Here is a 20,597-nt window from a genome sequence, read left to right as displayed (position 1 = left end):
ACAGTATTATATCTGTGTATACAGTCCATTTTTAGACTCAGGCTATTGAATGCATAGTAACACACTGCCAAAAGAGCCATACAAATGCCTGGCAATACTCCCCTCCTGCCAAATTAGGAAGCTGTCAAACTGAATTTCTCTGATGTCCAAATAGAATACAAATTAAGTCTTTTATCTTTGTGTATCCCCTTGCAGATGGAATGTACAGCATTCTTAGATGCCTGCTTCACATCAGTCTTAACAGCTTAGCACTAATGACTTCCTGTCAAGAGGAGGTTGGCCTCCTGTACAGTAATTACAATTCCTGGAAAACAGTAACTGGCCAAATTGTGAAATGGATTGAAATCTTAGTGCATCTTAAATGTTATCCACTACTGCCACAGAAGGGAAATATCTTCACGCCTGTCAGGGAACCTGGAATCCCCACCCTGATTTATGCCTGACACTGATGAGAATTTCTAGCAGATAAACCAGAGCTAAGTGGCTAGTGAAGTTAACAAAACTCTCAGGACTGACTAGTCTTCCACTTACAGAGATAAAGACAGCAGACAAGCTTTCAATTACTTTCAATTTAAATACTTTCAACTAGAAGTATTTAAAAGGCTAGAAAAGAAGCTAAATCTTTCTCAAAAATACAATGTTGTCCAGAAAAGAACAGTTTCAGCATTGAGTCTAAAAGATTTCCCTATTCTGGTAAATGTGCACTGGTGACAACTAGGCATCTGAGCTGAAAGCTCAGACTCTTTTAGTCTTGGGCCCTTTTTTCCCTAGCTTCCTTGGTCTGGAAATTTACTATTTATTACAGTAAGGTTTATAGTAACCCTTGACTGTAATATAAGGAAACTGGAGATGTAACTGTTGTGCCATGTGTTTGATTCTTATAGGTAAATTGCTGCTCATTCACCTTTTCAGATCCCATCTATATGATTTGGAGAAGAGGCTGCTCTCCTTTTGTATTTTGCTTCCTTTTAAAAACTGTGCAAAATAACTACCCCTAACTATTTAGCCCACCTGCTGCTTTCCATATGTCAATAAGCAACATTTTGTGTAGCTGCATGAATATAGTAATGGGAAAACTGTTTTGTGTATACAACTTCACGTTTGACTAAATATATGGGTTGAATAAATACCCAGTGACCTAGTTCATCTGGGGGTGGAGGGGCAGAGTTCATTTCTGCCCAGCATAGATTGGGGCTTCAGACTTGTCTGACCTGAGCAATGCTCCAACGAGACCTGTCTGCAGAGTACCTGCTCAACCAAGAGGGAACAGTGTCCCCAGGCAGGACAGTCAGTGCTGGAGCTGGTGTTTGCTCTTGCTCAGGGCTTGACGGGAATGTAACTGCTCCTCTAAAGGATCAAAGTAAGGTGTGTTAAAAAACATGTACATTGTAACTTTAACTGGTCTGTTGGGCTGTGATAGATTGCACTTAAATTTCAAATATTGCTTCCTGTGAGAAGGTTCTTGAAAGCCCAGACTTTAGTATCTTACAGCTACCTGAGTCAGAAACTAGTTTGCTTTTGGAGACCATCCTTCCCCCATATACATGCTAAATTTACAGTCTTTTCTGCAGAGGCATGGTACTTTCTTTTACTGATTGTACTAGCAAGAGAAAGCAGCACTTGACCCTCAGCTTTATGTGAGCAGCACTCAGTTCCTTTGAAACTGGGATTGTTTCCAGAGCGGTCTGGAATGGCTTTCATAGCAGCACAGTGCTTTAGTTTGGATAATGTATGCTGATCTTTTTTCACTCCTGAGGACCTGAATATGGTCTTCTCTTTACATAATAGGAAATTTGTGGTGCCTTGTCCTAGCATCTAAAGGACACTCTGTGCCTGCTACAAACCACCATGCAGCTTGGCACAACCTACTGCCAAGGATTTGGGGAGTACAGGTGGGGATAATAAATTCTTCATGGCTCTGTTATATGCCTAGTGATGTACAATAAACTTGGATAGAAGCTAATGTATAGTTGTAGGGGTTTTTTTTGTTGTGGCCCCAGGACTTTGGCTACTGTGTTGATCTTAAACATCAGGTTTAGGGTTCTGTAATTAATTCTGAATATGTGCTCTGTCAGTTCAGTTAAAAAATTTTCTAGTCTGCAACTACCTCCAGAATACATAAATATTAACTTTCTTTTCAATCTATTTATTGGACCACTGCAACCCATTTTTAGAAGACTGGTAAGAGTGGGGCAGGTGACAGCTCTCCTTACTTCTATGTAATAATTTTCCACTCAGTTTTGAACTGCTTTGAAGACAGGGATCTTTCCTTTTGCATCTGAGCTGTGATCAGACCATAGCAATTTGAATTTACATCTGGACCACATGTCAGCCCACTCTTGCAGTTCTGCTGAGTGACTCAGAGCAGGGAATGCAGGTGTGGGCTGGTTTCCATGGGGGTGCAGGATGGGTGGCCTGGTCACACAAGTTTGCTGGGGTAGAGCTACTCCATCAAAATGTTTTGAACAAATCTGAAGAAGCGCAGTGGCCTGCTGCTCCCTGTTAGGTGGCTGTGCCTAGCAACCAGAGCCCTGAAACTAGGTATGGTTTTGTTGGAGTGCAGCCAATGTATTGCAAGGCTCATAACAGCAGCTTGCATTATTCTAGCAAAGAGATCTTGATTATAACCTGTACTGATAAGTTATGTGCAGTAATCAAATCAACTTTTTATTTACAATGAATGAAGTCCACAGCTAAAGATCTTATGGGATGCTGATAAGCTGTATCAGCCTCTTGAAAACTACTTGATGAGTTACCTATCAGCTTGGCTCAGCTTCCTCCCAAGGAGTATGCACTTTTGTTCCAAGGTTGAGTGCTGCTGTTTATGTTACAGAGAATGACTGAAGTCTTGAATTTCTGCTGAGTAAAAGACAGATACTTAAGTAGAAGAATGGGGGATTGTTCTTTAAGTCTTAAAGCAAAGAAGTTGATAAATTACATACTTAGATATTATAGATGTCTGGTCTAGAGTTAACTTTCCCAATTTATAAATACCCGTTAAGTTATTAATTCATTTTTTCCCTCATATGTCTGTTGCAGGTATTCGTTATAGTTTGGATGTTAGTGTGGACGAAGTGAAAGCCTTAGCATCTCTAATGACATACAAATGTGCTGTGGTTGGTAAGTGATAATTTTTGTGCAAGGACACAATCTATAATTTCAATCAGTACTGATGTAACTTATAGAAAAGCATCTAAAGAATTAAATTAAGTTTTAGACACTAATCTCTTGATTAAAATCTGTAACAAGATGTGAAAAAATATATAGTGACCAATAATCCATATTCCCTCTGTTATTACTGTACATACTTGAATAAAGCTACATTTTCACTTGAAAAGTTCAAGTTCTGCTAGTTACCCCCTCCTGTAAGAGTACTGCTCTTGAACTCAAATTAATATATCACAAACTTGGATTAGGAGGGGGCTAATTTTAGGGAGTACAGATGAAGGCTGTAAAGGATTCAGGCAGGGGAGCTGTGTAGAGGGAAGGATAAAATTCTTTCATGGGTCATAAAGAAATATAATTCATACATGGCTGCTAAATTGTAGGGGAGTTTGGAGAAAATCTGCACATTATGTAAAAGAAAACAAAATACTTCTTAAAGTATACAGACACACTTCATTTAGGATTTCCACAGTAAAAGTTTTGAGCTAAACTAGTAAAATATAAACTGTAAAGCTTACTGTTTCTACAAGTGCGAAGTACAAGAGCTTTAAGCATAGAAAATTTAAATCACTATCTCCTGAGTTTCAAAGACTTTTTCCAAGCTGCCCTTAAAAGATTTCCTGGTTTTATAGGAGTACCTACATGAGATTACAGCTTATACTTGAGAAGCCCAAAATATGGCAAAACCACATTTGTTCAAATGAAACGTATAATTCCTCACACGTTACTGATGCATTCTGCCTTTATTGTTGAAAAAGTAAAATTATTTTCCTTTGCATTCTTGTAGATGTGCCATTTGGTGGGGCAAAGGCTGGTGTCAAGATCAATCCCAAGAACTACACAGTAAGCTTAACCATAGATAAAAATTTGCTTACCTGCAGTACTGAAGCCAGCCAGTTAAAAAAACTCTTGTAAGGGCATTATTGATCACTTAAAACTTTCTGCGACTTCTGCCTCTGTAGAGGCTGAATGTAGTTTGTGCATGCTATAGTAGGAAAAGTATTTTAAAAAGGTGTGCATTTCAGAGGTGGAATACTTAAATTATTTATTTATTTTCTTTAAGTCAGAAGACTATAAATAATTTGGAACCTGATTTCTTTAAGTTGATACTGTTAATAAACACCTAAATTACTCTTAGAAAAAAAGTTAATATTTTTGTTTATTTTGACAAATAGTTTTATGCTCCATTAAACCTTTCTATGCAGTGTTTCAGTGTGAATAATAACTAACTTGACTTATAAAAAGTTTAGTGCAGACTTTCCTTCTTGCCCTAATTAAAATAACTTTTACAGAAGGGAATACTAGAATATGTAACAGATATTCTAAGCTCAAAACTCCTGTAAGGATTTGTGTAAGTTGTTCTACTGTGTTGATTACACAACCAGCAGGCTGGCTATTGCTGGTTATAATCCCTCACACTATTTTCTTAAAGTCAGAAGACTATAAATAATTTGGAACCTGATTTCTTTAAGTTGATACTGTTAATAAACACCTAAATTACTCTTAGAAAAAAAGTTAATATTTTTGTTTATTTTGACAAATAGTTTTATGCTCCATTAAACCTTTCTATGCAGTGTTTCAGTGTGAATAATAACTAACTTGACTTATAAAAAGTTTAGTGCAGACTTTCCTTCTTGCCCTAATTAAAATAACTTTTACAGAAGGGAATACTAGAATATGTAACAGATATTCTAAGCTCAAAACTCCTGTAAGGATTTGTGTAAGTTGTTCTACTGTGTTGATTACACAACCAGCAGGCTGGCTATTGCTGGTTATAAATCCCTCACACAAGATATCAGATTTCTTTGCTGGAAATCTCTGCTACAAGCACAGAGCACTCCCAACTTGTAATGGATCAGAATGTACAGAAAGCAAGCTGAATGTTTCCTTGTGCTGCCTGAGTACCAAGGGTCTGCTAAGGAGTGGCATATAAATTATATAAATGTATGAATCATCCTTTCTTCTAAGAGAAAAGGGGATCTGTGCATGATTGGGCCTATGTTATAGCAAACGTTCATAAACACTAATGATTTCTTGTGATAGTTATTGGATTTTCTTTATAGGACAATGAATTGGAGAAGATAACAAGACGGTTTACCATGGAGCTGGCAAAAAAGGGCTTTATTGGTATGGTGTGCAATTTTACTGTTAAAATTTAAGAATCTAATTTATTTGGCATGGGTGGTGTCCACTAGATAGTATCCTTAAATAACTGCATTTTTGAGAGCTGTAAATAATTTGGGTATAGTAACTTTCAGCAAAGAGCCACAAAGAATTAAGTCATTGCATCTTAGTACATTTTAAAGGGAACTGTCTCAAGTTTTTTTCTGGTGGCTGTTCTGCTCTGAAAAGCCTCAAAAGCTGAGCTCACAGGATCCAAAGTGAGTCACATTTCTCATAGAGGTAGATTTTAAAGTTGTGACCAAGTTTTTTGCAATTTTTAATCTCTAATATTGAGCTCTTCACTGTTGCCGTTTTCTGTAGTCTCAGTTGAGGCTTTTGGCAGATATCTGAGGAAACAGAGGAAGGAAATAGAAGATCCACCCCAGAGAAAGTTGATGGCTTCACCCGTGGCAACCACAGGCTGCAAGAGAAGCCTAGGCAAGAAGCATAGGTGCCTGTTGTAACAGAACCTTAGCTTCTGTAATGTTAGTAGTTGTTTCATTCAGACTCTCAACCCTGAGTTGTTCTGATAGCTTGCTGTCTGGAGTTGCTATATGGAACTCTCCTCTGGAGAAAGCTGAATGTTATTAGCTCCACTTGTAATTAAATGGGGGATCTTTACCTGAAGGAGATTCTTACTCAACTGCATAATTAGGGCTGTAACTAGAGGTCTGTTATGTATACCTGACACCTAACTACCCACGGGAATGTATATCCATTTATCTGCAGTTTCTTGCTCTTTCAGCCAGAGTATCTCTCATCTAAATTAAGTGTCTGTATAAACAAATTTGATGTTACATGTGCCTAGGTGAATACTATACATAATGCCAGCTGTTGTGATTATTAGTTCAATGACAACTAAATGATTGATTAAATTTGACTTCCTGTTTGGCTCTATGGTTGGTGCAACGCAACTTTCACAAACCTTTTAAGAATACTTAGAAAAAAGTAGTAGAAGCAGAGTTACATTTAAAATCTTGCTGAGCAAGTCCCTCTGATCTTAAATAGGTTGGGCAAATGCTATTTTTAGTTCAATAGAAAAAACAGACGGAATTTGCTTTTCTTGCAACAGATGTGTTTGTTTCATCAAGAAAGATGTCATGTCTCTTTCTTGAAGTGAGGGGTAAAATCAAATGCATGTGCTACAGTGCAATAACTAGGACCAGGAACAAAAAGGAAATTCTAATGCAAAGAAAACCCCAACCATTTAACGTCACAGTATATAGAAATCATACCTAGATGGCACCCTTCCTGTTACAGCATGATTGCCAAAAAAACCCCACAAAAAAACCATACATATGCTCCTGATGCATTATCTTACCCTGACTTTTTATTGACAAACTGACCTTCATTTTACTGAATGCTTATGTGAAAGGTTGGTGGTTTGGACAATACTGTACAAGTGTGGCATCTAAAATTGAATTGAATTCACAAGAATCTCTTGCTTGCATAATAAACTGAGGATTAAACAGGAAAACAGTTCTTCTCTGCCAAGCCCTGCACAGTTCCCAAGGGAATAATGGTTGAAGGTAACTATTCATGATCCTTAAAAGCTACTTTCACTGTTGCCGACAGGACCTGGTGTTGATGTGCCTGCTCCTGATATGAGCACAGGGGAGAGGGAGATGTCCTGGATTGCCGACACCTATGCCAGTACCATAGGACACTATGTAAGTTTTGAGCAGAGTCTTTGAAGTAGAAAAACTCTCTTGGTCTTTGTAGATAGCCTTTTATCTAGACATTTATTACCATTCTGCTTAATAATAAAATTTTATTTAATTACATGGATCTAAATATATCTTGCAGACTGTAACAACTTAACTGTTGTGAAGTTTTTAGGGTAAAATTTAGGAAAAATAGTTTTAAGGTTAATATTTATATACTAGGTTTAAATTAAGTTTGATATAATACTGATTGCAATTGTTCAGCAAAAATAAAAAATGGATTTATATTTCTACCATTCCCCTCTGTTGTTCATTAGTATTATAATTACTAATTTAAAGTTGTTAAACAATTAGTTCATAATAGCTGGTGTAGTCAAAGTACTGAAATCTTTCTATTTTGGATTACTGAATTCACAAGTGTTATTAAGTAAGTGCTCTGGTTTTGTGCACTCAAGAGACAATCTACATTATTTTCATGCTGTAGGTACTACCTGTAAAAGTATTAAAGTTGTCTGTGGTGCCCTGAAAGTAACAAGTAAACAGTGCAGGTTTCAGCAAATTCTCCAAAATGTAAACCAGAAGAGCAATGATAGAATTTATTGCCCAGGAGGTAATAAAATAATTAAGTTTAGGTTTTAAAAAATTAGTTCTTAATTATAGCCCTTAATTTGGCCTTCGTTGTTCAGTAGCTTACTGGGTTATTTGTACCTGTTTTGACTGTACCAAAAACATGACTGTTAACAAAACACTTTTCTTGTATACTTTGACAGGTTGAACTAAAGAAAAATGTATTACAGACAACTTATTTCTTAAGGCTCTAGTGTCTATGGTACCAAAACTTTCTGGCCTCTGTTTCAGACACTATTTCTGCTACTCCCATCAGGTTACACTTCGCTAAGGAGTCTTGCCATCGCTTCATATTAGTGTGTTGGTATTCTAAGCTAGTGCATGTTTGCCTATCCCAGTTCCTTTTGGATTGAAAAGACTCTTCACTTTCTGCCGTCCCTTGCAACAGCTCCTCAGAAATAGGGCAGAGTGTACACCCCCAGTAATGAGGCATTAAAGCCACCCAACACGTGTTTCTCTCTGGCATGTCTTTTCAAGACATGCCTGGCTTTCCTGAGGCAGTCTCTTGGCAAAATCCTTGTCTGGTGCTGTCCACTGCCTTTAACACTAGGAGGAGGAGATGGCACAGGTTATTCTAAATCTGAAATACAGTCTAAAGTATCTTATCGGGGGAGCAGGGGAAGGAATGCTTCAGAAATGGGCTGTAGCATGCTGATTAGTTGAGTTAAATCACTTGTACACAGAGCAGTCTGTTAGATATGGATATCAGTGTAAAACATTACTTGTTTTTTGTTATTCATGTATGTACATGTAAATATTTTATTTAAAACTTTAAACCGGATAAAAAGCCAAAATAGTGACTTTAAAAATACTTCAACATGCAGAGTGGCAACTTGCTCCCCTAGTCATAATTTAAAATTCCAGTATTTAAGAAAACTACCTCAAGGCATTTAATCATTTTGACTCATTGCACTAAAATGTATTATTTCCCTGTGATCCAAGAATGTTACGTTCTGACTGACACAGAAGGCTCGCAGCACACAACCTGTTTTAAAATTTGCTGTATTTGTTAGTAGTTTGCATACAGTTTTATACAGAAGCTTCCATGTTTTTAAATAGGTGGAAAACTAAACCTTGATACAGGACAAGATTTTTAAGTGGCTGAATTTGTAATTTCCACTTTGCCATCTCAGCTCATTGTGTAGTTCTACATATATTTCAATGACAAAAGAAAACAAATCAACAACTACTGAGGATAAAAATGCAATTTGAATTATGCTACATTCTGATCCCTGGTTCTTTTGTTCCTAGGCTTGCTCTGCAGGCATTATCTTATTCCTAAAGTATAAAAACAACTGAGAGGATCTAGATAGATATTTCTGAAAAGTAAATTAAAACATTGAAATAAGAAAAATTCAATCAGTTTATTTAATATTGTTGGGTTGCTTGTTTGTCCATGGAAGAGAGAACAGTAGCCATTGTGGAATTTAGGAGTTACTGGCTAGAATGACCAGGTGTAGAGAAGAAAGGTAGGAACTCTGACAAGTCTGCAAAAATTTGAATAGTCTATCAAAACCAGGTTTTAGAGGAAGGTGTGTCAGGTAGCTGTCTGGTTGGGACACCAAGAGCAAAAGTAAAGGTGCTTAAGGAACTACCAAATATATAAAAGTGACCATGGAGTAAGGAGGAAAGGGAACTAAGAGCAGAAAATTAGCATTGAACAAAAGTGAAACTAACAATAACTCAGAAACCAGATGGAAGCTATGCAAGGGACTACATTCAATTCAGCGGAAAGATAACTCTCTGGGCAAGAGGGGTGGGATCCGCAAACCTGATGAGTCAGTGTGGTTGCACACAGATGTGTTCAGGGAGCTTGAAGCATAAAGGAGAAGTCAAATAACAGATAAGAACAGATAGATGTGTGCTCAAAACCTAACCTACAGAGCCAGGAAGCTGGAGAGACAAGGAGAATATTGTTACAGTGTGGAAAGTGGTTAAGAAATGAGCAAAAGTTCAGTGTCTGAACTTTGCCAGTTAAGTATATAAACTACTATTACCAACACGGAAGTCCTTAATGCTAGTCATAAGCCGTTTTACAAGATTTTTATTAAAAGTCATGGTCTTTCTTCTTGGCCCAGGATGTGTTAAACAGTTTTTGATTGACTTAAACCCGAAGTTTTTAGGACTTTGACATGGACTGTGGTTTGTGTTTGTAACTTCAAGGAGACCTGGAGCTGCCCTCACCTCATGCTCTGTTTCCTTGCCAAACCATGCAAGTCTTTATTAAACTGCCATGTTAACTGTTCCAGAAAATCCATCTTAAGTTGCTGGATCACGGAATTGTATAAGGCTGAAGTTTTTTATTAAATTCACCCCTTCTACTCTTTTGTAGTTCTGACATATCCACCTGACTTTTAGGCCATGTGAAGGGACTACAATAAATACATTCAGCATACAGTATTTCATCCAGTATTTATAAAATTTACTTCCTCCTTTGTGAATGCGTGAAGGCTAAAATCTAATTTCAATCTGAAATGGAATGAAAACCTAAAAATACATCAAAACAGCAGAGCAAGTTTTTCCTAGCATAGACCACCAGAGATGATCTTTATAGTCGATATGCCACCAGAGGGAGCATGACAACAATGCAACTATATTTTGGGAAAGTGAATTAGGAATGTTGTGGCAAGCCCAGCATCCCTTTTATAGTTTTTAGAGGGGGGTTATATTTGGCTTTATATGGTTAACTCACTATCCTTTTCCAAACAATAAATAGTTTTTGTTTCCATTATGCCTCCATTTATTTTTGTCTGCTTCTTTACTTCCTCTCACCTTGCATGCAAATGCATTTGGCACAAGTGAGGGAGAGGAGGGAGCCTCCCAGTGAAAATGTGGCTGGTGGAACAGAAACCCATCCGGCTGCTGGCAGACGCATTTCACTGTGTTCCCTTTCATCCCTACCCTTTCAGTTGTGTTGGATGCCAAGCCACTTTGTGATTGTGCTCCCAGGGAGTAGGAGCATGGGAACCAGTGGTGACAGAAGAAGGAGTCCCAAACAGTGTCTAGTTTGGACGAAATTTTTTCAAGTTATTAATAACTTTTTTGTTGCATAGTCTTATTTAGTGCTGGCTAGCTGTCTAGCATGCAGAAAATGCAATATTATTACCACCAAATTAACAATAGAGGCTTGATTCTGTATATTGCTTTTCTGAATAAAAGTAGTAAATACCTAACTTTTCCCATATCACCTTTGTACTATCATTTTCCTCTGAGATCAAATGTCACTGTATTCTGACAACATTAAGGTATTAGGTTTGTATTGTTGTTCCTAAATAACTGAATTTGACATAAAGGAACACTAAACATTTTTTAAACATGATTAAACAGCTTTAGCTGCGACTAGTCCAAAGTTATCTTTGAACCCTTTAAAAGATTAAAATGTCAAGAATTATGATGGAAATTATGGCTGTAATAGGAGCTAATTTCGAGAAATACATCCTAAAAGCTTTTTGATTTGTCAAAGGTCTGCTCTTTGCTACCAGTGCAACAGAGATACCACCATATTTAATTAACCACAGACTGACTTTCACACATACACTGAAATGCAACAAAAGAATTACAGAATGTATCCAGTATTGCATTACACAACTTTTCCATCACCTGCTAGAGCACTTTTGAGAAGCTGTTCTCACAAGCTCAGGAATGAAATCATCTTTACGGGCTAAATGTATATATAGTATATCATGTCTCGAGCCTCACAATCCCTACTTTCCGTTATCTCCTAAATGTACACAACTTCTTGTCCCAGCTCCTCTTTCATGAATTCCCTAGCTCACGAGTCCCTCCCTGTTTTACAGGACATCAATGCACATGCCTGTGTAACTGGTAAGCCCATCAGCCAGGGTGGGATCCATGGGCGTATCTCTGCAACTGGCCGCGGCGTCTTCCACGGAATTGAGAATTTCATCAATGAAGCCTCCTATATGAGTATATTAGGAATGACTCCTGGATTTGGGGATAAAACATTTGCTGTTCAGGTAACTTTCTTCCTTCAACTGCAGAGAAAAATGAATAAGCAAGCTACCAGTAGAGCTGCTTTTAAAAAGGGCCATAGCAATAAATCCTGTTAGGGTTTTATGACTTCCAAGTTAACCTTTACTCTCAAACTTTAGAAGTATTTTTCAAGCAACATAGGTGCCCTTTATTTCAGACTGGTTTTAAGACCTGAACTTGCAGTTGCACTCTACAGCACAAAGCCAAATCTGCAGTCTTTATAAACATAGACTGCCAATAACAAACTCCTATTACAGGAGTTCTTCAGGGTATTTCAGACTTTTCAGTGAGCTGTTACACTCTTCCTGCCTACACCAATTTTGTTGCAGTCTTTTGTAATAAAAAAACATAGGGAGAGAACAAATTGGGGGTTATGTTCTTGTTCCACTATGGAATGAGCAGTTGGAAAAGTTGAAACCAATCCTACATTTGTAGGTTGAATGTACTTTTTTTAGCATCCATAAGACTTCAGGGTTTATGTAGTTGAATTTTGAATGAGTTTGGTAATTAGTAGTATGCATTATCATTCTTAAAATTTTTAAGAAATAACTTGTTCTCTTCAGCCTTAAGCAGTATGTTAAATGGAGTATTTGAGGGATTGTTTTGGTTTTTTTTGTACCAACACACTGATTGTTAGAAATAGCAGAGGAATTGTAACCTCCAAGTTGTCCTCAAGTTAACCAGTGGCCTGAAACAAACATCTCTGCCCTGCACAGACCCAGCAGTACACTCCTCTCCCTGCACTTTGGCATTTTCATGGCTGACAGAGGGCTAAAAAACAGACACTGAAGCATAACTTTGAAAACATGGCCAGAAGAGTAACTGAAGATTCCTGTAGGAAAACCATTATACAGCATTGCAAAGAAACCTAGTGCATAACAAACTGCTGTATTGAAGTTTGTTTCTAGTATATAAAAAAAAATCCTAAATATAATTGGAGCCACATTATATGGTAATTTAATATTCAGCTTCTTTTCTGTCATAGAATCTTACTACAAACTTTTTATATGGATTATGTGACCTTTTGGTTTGCCATGAAAGTTCCTTTACTTCCAGGATGTTGTATAAGGGAATTAAGTTTTCTACACCTGTAAGAATGTAAAAATTGCTAATGAAATGTGAGATTATCTAAATTTAAATTTAAGCAATCTGTTTTGTACAGGACCACTTCAGAAATGTATTAGAAATTACATAGCTTTCAAGCAGTTTGTATGTTTTAATGTGAAGAATTAAAGATACTCTTGTTTAATCCTTTCCATTCTGGGATGGTTTTACACTTGTAAGCCTTCCTTACCCACGTTAAACGAGAATATTTTCTGGCCTGCAAGTGTTTGTCAAACCTTAGAGTGGTCATAGAAAAATGAGGCAGTGCAAGGTATAAAGTAGATACGCAACATTTCTACATTGGTTAACATCACAGTTTGGACACTTTCATAGTAGCATTAACAATTTCCTTCTTTATTTCCAGTATTAAAACCAGCACAACTGTACATTGCTGGCTACAATGCATAATTCCTACAGTGGTATTCAGACCAGAACACACACAGATTTCTTCCATTTTTCCTATACACACCCTCTAATGCCAAGACATGCCAATAGGTGAAGAACTACTTAAAGCTATTCAAATCTATACAAGCCTTAGCAGTAATTACTTTAGTTCAAGGCCTAACTACTTTTCCATTTCTCTTTCCACCTTCAGGGATTTGGTAATGTGGGCTTACATTCTATGAGGTACTTGCATCGTTTTGGAGCCAAGTGTGTTGCTGTTGGAGAGTTTAATGGTTCTATCTGGAATCCTGATGGGATTGACCCAAAGGAACTAGAAGATTACAAATTGGTATGAAACTTAGTTGAGCAGAAATAGTTCAGCTTACCCTGTGTGTAGCAGACTGCTGGGTGATTTCAGTTGTTTAAAAACCATTGCATTTGCCATATATTTTAAGAGTTGAGAGGGACTTTTTTTTTAATACTCCCACGTGGTTATCAGTGTCTGTAGCCAGAGACCAGTTCTACCTCAATCATAAGAACTTTTGACTGTTTCAGATTCCAAGATTTGTAGCTTGCTTTTTATGCCTGATCTAAGTGAAGGTTGGAATTATGTTATCTGCTGTCTTTCTAGGACTGTTGATTCTCCCTTCTTTCTTTTTTGAAAGTTAGAAAAAGGGAAGGAAGTCATATGAGCACACACAGACTTAAAACACCCTGGTTTGTTTCTTTCAAACAGCAACATGGAACAATCATGGGCTTCCCTAAAGCACAAACACTTGAGGGCAGTATTCTGGAAACAGACTGTGACATTCTGATCCCTGCTGCCAGCGAGAAGCAGTTGACTAAAGCAAATGCTCACAAGGTTAAAGCAAAAGTAAGTTGGAGAGTTCAAATGAAAAATACCTGTCATAATACTAACACATTCAATAATTAGCACAGATGGAAACAGACATACATACCTCTGAATTACTCTGTTGTGATTCCTTTCAGATTATTGCAGAAGGTGCCAATGGGCCTACAACTCCTGAAGCTGACAAAATCTTCTTGGAGCGGAATATCATGGTTATCCCTGTAAGGTTCTATTATGACCTTTGGTTTTCATTACAAGGGTAATATATCTGTGAATTGTTATTTATTGAAGGTCTTAATTAATAGCCTTTATTAATTCCTTCTCTTGGAGCGTTTTTTAACAATTGATGTCTAGGAAACAGATGTCAGTGTTGCTTAAGATCAATTGCAATTACTTGGAAGCCTCACTGTGACCATAAATGACCTAAGACAACTATTACGTGAAGGTCTGTGTTTTTGCATTTTGGAGTATTAGCTGTCATTTGCTCAACTAAATAGTCCACTAAGCAAAGGAAGAAGGCAGAGTAAATACAGTGACCAATTTGTCTGCAAACATTGTGTCTCTGGGTGATGCTCTGACAGAAATGTCTATTGTAGATAGTATAGAGTAAATGTTGCCTATGTGATAATTTGAAAGAATAGGATCTATCCAGGTGTATTAATAACCTATTCCCAGAAAAGGGGTATCCTGAACAAGTGATACTGCTAGGAGGGGCTGATCTGCAGCCTTTACTCATTGAGATGACTGAAGCTGGCCCTTATTTTCTTGATTAAAAACTTGTGCTAAAAAAAAAAAGTAGTCAGTCATGCACACCTGAATTTCTCTTGTGCTGAATTCAAGTCCACGTGTAAATCAGTAGAAGTAATGCCTGGACTGCAGAGGAGGCAAGTGTTGTCACATAAGAGTAACAACTGGATTGTTTTCTGTACTGCCATTTAACTAAGGCTTGGTGCATAATACTTCTGCTTTCTTTTTCCTTAGTACAACAGAGCTGTTTTTTTTCACATGGTCACAATTCAAGACATTTCCTATTTCTGTGCAGGATCTTTACCTGAATGCTGGCGGTGTAACAGTATCCTATTTTGAGTGGCTGAAAAACTTGAACCATGTCAGCTATGGTCGCCTGACTTTTAAATATGAAAGGGATTCAAACTACCACTTACTCAGTAAGTGTTCACTTCTGCTTTTGCTTACTGTTTAATAGGTGGACTAGCAAACACCAAATATGGGAGAAATGAATACAGAACTATTTTAAATTCACCTAGTTTTCCCACAAGTCTGTTATCGCTGCATACTGAAGACTAGGAAAGATGTGATAGGGTAACTGACTTGCAGCTCTCATGACTTAACTTAGATGTATACTTTTCAGTTACCTTTTGATTCCTAAAAAGATACTTTCCTCAGTTTTATGAAAATACTGAACTAATGGCACTTATGTGAGATATTTATTACTTCTTAATAAACACCTTACAGCTGGACACTTGGTATTTGAGAAGCATTCAAAGTTCAAGTGGGTAACATTATTCTGCACATAAACCAGAAGATTTATGTGAAGGGCAATAATTGGTACAGGTGCTTATGGCCTACAGCTCCACTTAAGGTCATTCTGTGCTTCCCAGTTTCTGGGCCAGAGTATCAATTACATGGAGAGAGAAGCTTAGTGAAGAACTGCAGGATATTGCTCATTTTAATCAAGACTCTGTAGAAAATATCTGAAAATCTTGGGGTGTTGGACTTCACAAAACATACATATGTTTTTTAAATATAAATAGTAATATATATATAATAATAATAACAACAATAATAACAGCAACAACAATAATAATAATAATAATAAATTATACCTTTCAAGGTGTTTTTTTAAGTGCTTGAGAGTTACGGCAATTCTAATATAAATGTCTTTCTTAACTTCAATATTGATATAATCTGAAATACTCCATTATGTTGTTTAGAAAACCCTACTGATTATTTTTCAAGAATTAAGATTAAATAAGTGTCCATTCAGAATACCAAAGCACTGCTCACATCCTAAGGAAAAAACTAGTTTTGTCTAAAGCTATCTATCGAGTTAGGAAGGATTCCTATAGCAGCTCTTTGAGATTAGCAAAGTGGGATCAGTCAATCCAGAGTTGCTTGCCATATGGACTGTACTATAGCAACATTACTACTAATTTCAGAGGCATTCACCTATAAAAACAGAAAAATCAACATCTTTCTCTTTTCTTAGGAAACAAAAAGAAGATAGGTCCCTTTGCTCTCAGTCCCTATGGTCTGCATTTCATGCTATTGAATGCTGGAAGTCCTCAGGCTGCTCCTTTGGGTAGGAAGCACATTCCTTTCCTTATCAGTTACCTTACCTCTGCTTTTTTTCCTTTATAGTGTCTGTTCAGGAAAGCTTGGAAAGAAAATTTGGGAAACACGGTGGAACTATTCCAGTTGTGCCTACAGCAGAATTTCAAGACAGGATATCGGTAAATAGCTGCTGTTGATTTACTTTTTGTTACTGTCACTGTACTGTGGTATTACAACTGCAATATAAATTTTACCATTGGAGCTATCACAGAGGCTTTTTACCCCAAGCAAGGCACATAGTTAACCTGATGGCCAAACAAATAAAGCAAGCAAATGATCTGAACTGCTTAAGAATACTGGAAGTGAGCTATTTTTTTCTTTCATTTACTTGAGCCCATTTAAAAATACCTCCAATATTGTTAAGAAGCTGTGGTTTTAATGCAAGTGCATTTTGAACTTGTGCTTAGTGTTAGGTTGCATGTTGCTGTTGATATACTGGAGTTTTTCAGAGCAACAGACTATCATCTCCATTATTTAGACAACCCATGTTTGTTGTACCAAGGAAGGAGCAGGGAATTACTCTTTTTGCAGGCCAATTTGAAGAACTTAAAAACATACACTTTTTCCTAATGCTTTTGATTGCTATGAGACTTGATATTTCTGCTGGCTAACCTGATAAATACGTAGGTTTTATAATGCCTTTGAATCCTACCTATCAAAGTCTACAGAGATTTTGTAGTGAGAAATACTTCCTCAAACATTACCAGAATTGGAGATCTTGTTGATACAGTTTGCAGACAGCTTTCAACAAGATCCTACCCCACAGACAGATTGATATGCTCTTTTTGTAACTCCAGGATAATATAGACAAGAGCTGGGTGAAAAATTGGAAAATGTTCCCCTAAGACTGAATTAATGGGCAAAGAAATGTCAGGTAAAATTCATTGTTATTTAATGCATAGTAAAACATGGTGGGGAAATTTTCATTTAAAATAATGGGTTGTGAGCTCATTCATTTGCATTCAAATGAAAGATCTGGAGATAATGACAAAATACAACCTTAGAAATCCATAGCAGTCAAAAAGCAAATCCAGCATTAGAAGCAGTTTTGAAAGAAAAAGAATGGACTGACTAATGATGCCACAATATAAATCCAGAGTATCTCTGCCTTCTGAGGACTGTGTGCAGGTTAGGTCTCTGTATCATAAAAGGTACATGTGGAATAAGTGCAAAGCAAAACAACAAAAATAATTAAAAAACCCACTGAAACTTCTCATACATGGAACAGGTCCTATAGGCCTGAGCTAGTTCTGGGGTGAAGACAGTAATCTACAGAATGAGTGATGTGTAAATAAGTAAGTACAGATTGTTCACTGGAAGGGTGAAATAAAACAAGATGCTTTCAAACCAAACCAACTAAATGAGGTGCTGAATGAAGAATAAGATAGTTGCTAGTGTAACCAACAACTAAGCTGTGCAGTTCTCTGCCAAGGTATGTAAGGAAGATAAAAGGTTTGGTCAGTTGATTTTTAAACACAAGTTCAGGAGAAGATGCAACAAATGACTGGGGAAAAAACTCCCAATGAGTTGTGAAAAACATTAAGCCATGCTTCCTCAGAAAGAAATCAAGCGAAGTGCACATAAACTTAGACCACTGTCAGATGATAGAAATAGACTTGAGCCTGATCCAGTGTGATGCTAGCAATTTTGTGAATATTAGGTTAAATGAATAGCATGGTAGATCGGCTCTGTGGCTGAAAGTAATTCCTGTGAGCTTTTAAACAAGCCATAGAAACCAGCCTAGTAATTTTTACATCCAGCCAAGATGGACATTTTGATGAAAATAATGCATTTTCTGAAGACAAGTCTCAAATTATTAGTAAATTACAGCAGAAAGGCTAATGGATGATTGAAGCTGGTACACACCCAAATTCAGACTCTTCCATTATTTATTGTTCTGTGTATTTAAATTTTAATGGGAACAAAGTTATTCTGGAGTTGCTCCAGGCTAATACAGTGTTGAATGTATTAATTGGGGATCCATGCCCTTCCTAACACCTGTCATCAAAACAATTTGCAAGTAGCTTCTAGAGTTTATTAACTCTTGGGATCTTTTGTCTTTTAACATTTACTGTGTTCTGAAGGGTGAAAACAGTAGTTACAACATCAATTAAAAATAGTAGCATCGTGCATCTAGAAGCCAGGCATATAAAAGACTTCAGTGCTTACATCTGAGGTTTTAGAATTGAATTAACCATAATTAGCTCTTCAGTAACACAGAGAAGGTGGTTTAGATTCTTACACTGGCCATTAGAAGAAAATGAGCAAGCAAGCTTGAGTAATTAGAGGAGTCCAGCATGTCATAGTCCCTAACACAGAACTAATATTTTTGATTAAATCCTGATTTTACTCTGTTTTTGCAGGGTGCATCTGAAAAAGACATTGTCCACTCTGGGTTGGCTTATACTATGGAGCGTTCTGCCCGGGTAAGTATGATGTTACTCAGTATAGAAAGAAAGACATGACTTTGTGACAGTTTTTAAATTGGTTGTGTAGACGTATGTCTGACGTGTGTCTGTTCTATACTAGGATGGTCAACTTTAACTAGGTATAGTAAACATGAGAGACTAATACATGAAGTCAGGAAGTAAACTAGGACACATACTTAGAGTGCTTTGCTTTGCCATCAGCAGTTTGAGAATAATCCCTCTATGCAGTATTTTTAATTAGTGGAGCGATGACTACTTGAGCCATCTTGTCTCTCTCATATCTGAAGTACACATGGATCCAAGACCTGAAGGAGGGTGCTGTAGTCATCTGGGAAAGATTTTTTCCCTCCTTTCATTCAGATCTGAGTTATAAGGGGAATCAAGAAATTTTAGAACTGATCCACAAAGGATCAGAGCTCTGATACCAGTCTTGCAGCTCCTGGACTCCTAAATTGGGTCCTCCAAGCAAAAGCTAGTGTAGTTCCTATGGAGAAGCTTGCAGAAATCATATATAACCTTTTCTGTTTCAGCAAATCATGCGTACTGCCATGAAGTACAACCTGGGTCTGGACCTGAGAACAGCTGCCTATGTCAATGCAATTGAGAAGGTCTTCAAAGTGTACAATGAGGCTGGCCTGACCTTCACATAAACAGGCCCTTACCGCTCCTTGTTGTTCCATCCCTCTTGCCATTAATGTACCCTCTTCTTGAGAAAGCTTATCACAAGTTTACATGTAACCACAAAATTTTCTTTTCTTCTGACATTATAGTGGATCTATTCTCAATTAGTTTCAGTCCAAACTAGCCCCTTTTTGTTTTTTTTACAATAAAAAAAATCCATGGATTAGGAAATTGTATACAAGTATGTATCTGAAGGTAACAGTTCAGCTGCACTTGTGGGGGCTGTTCTGGGTATTTTGCCTACAAAACAAAATGGTACATGTATGAAAGAGTGGTCTTGCCACCTGAGCCACTTCTCAGACTTCAGATCAGATACTGTACTAAATGAGCACTTAGCTCATTATTACTTCATGCACTTTTGTTTAATGATATAATTTTGGCTTTGGCACTTTCCATAAGGCCTTGTATGATCAATGCTGTGGCATTGTCAAAGAAAGAATGGGCCTCCAGCAGGGATTAACTTTGATAGAAGTCTAATTTTTATTTGTAGTAAAGCTACAGGCCTGATTCTCTTTAGGCAATGTTTTTTCTTTAACTGTGCTGCTGTTATAGGACTGCCTTTTATTGCTTAAGCTAGACTATCACCATGAGGTATGTAGAGGTGTTATTTTTATAAGCTGACACTATTGAGCAACTCTAGTTATGTTTTAAATCAATTATCTACGTAACTATTCTGACTATAGTTTCCTTTTTTTTTTTAAAAGGGATACTCTGAATTTGGTAAGCAATCATACTTAGCTTTTTTTGGAATTCTTTTTCAGTCTTTTCAGAGGCTTTCTGAAAATGAGATACTGCCTCAATGAACAACTAAAGTGAAAGTGAACCCAGAAATCATTGGCTAAGCTACAGAGGAGCTAGGATGCTGCTATAAACTTAATCCACTGTCTCAGCACACACAGCCTGTTTTTTGACATTGGGAGGTCTTGAAAGTTTTGAACACTTAATACAACAAAGTGGACCTCAACACAATATTGGATCAAGCATAATTTTTAAGATGTAAGGCTTTTTGTCCAGTGGAGTCCCCTTGAAGTGCCAGATGTTATTTATGTAATGAATATGAATGGGTTTTTTTTAAAGACAACTAGGCCCTCCCAGAAACTCATGCTTTTTTTCTAACTACTTTGTAACTGCATAACATAACCTGGAGAGAAGAGCAGTTATTAAAAAGGTTGACTTTTCCAAACC

General features: G+C 37.1%; 1 protein-coding gene across 1 annotated transcript; it reads left to right on the top strand.

Moving 5' to 3' along the window:
• The first annotated feature begins 1,218 nt into the window (after positions 1–1,218).
• Positions 1,219–20,597, top strand: GLUD1 (glutamate dehydrogenase 1). Its single transcript, XM_010001148.1, has 13 exons — positions 1,219–1,360; positions 3,040–3,120; positions 3,953–4,008; positions 5,229–5,292; positions 6,904–6,998; positions 11,417–11,596; positions 13,312–13,449; positions 13,837–13,974; positions 14,091–14,171; positions 14,993–15,116; positions 16,330–16,421; positions 18,666–18,728; positions 19,262–20,597. The coding sequence occupies exons 1-13, from the start codon at positions 1,219–1,221 to the stop codon at positions 19,379–19,381; spliced, it is 1,374 nt and encodes a 457-aa protein (XP_009999450.1). The 3' UTR covers positions 19,382–20,597.

Source organism: Chaetura pelagica, unplaced genomic scaffold (assembly GCF_000747805.2).
Source record: "Chaetura pelagica isolate M959 unplaced genomic scaffold, ChaPel_1.0 scaffold346, whole genome shotgun sequence".
Taxonomy (NCBI): Eukaryota; Metazoa; Chordata; class Aves; order Apodiformes; family Apodidae; genus Chaetura; species Chaetura pelagica.
Note: the sequence above shows the minus strand (reverse complement) of the source record. Positions and strands in the feature narration are given on the sequence as shown.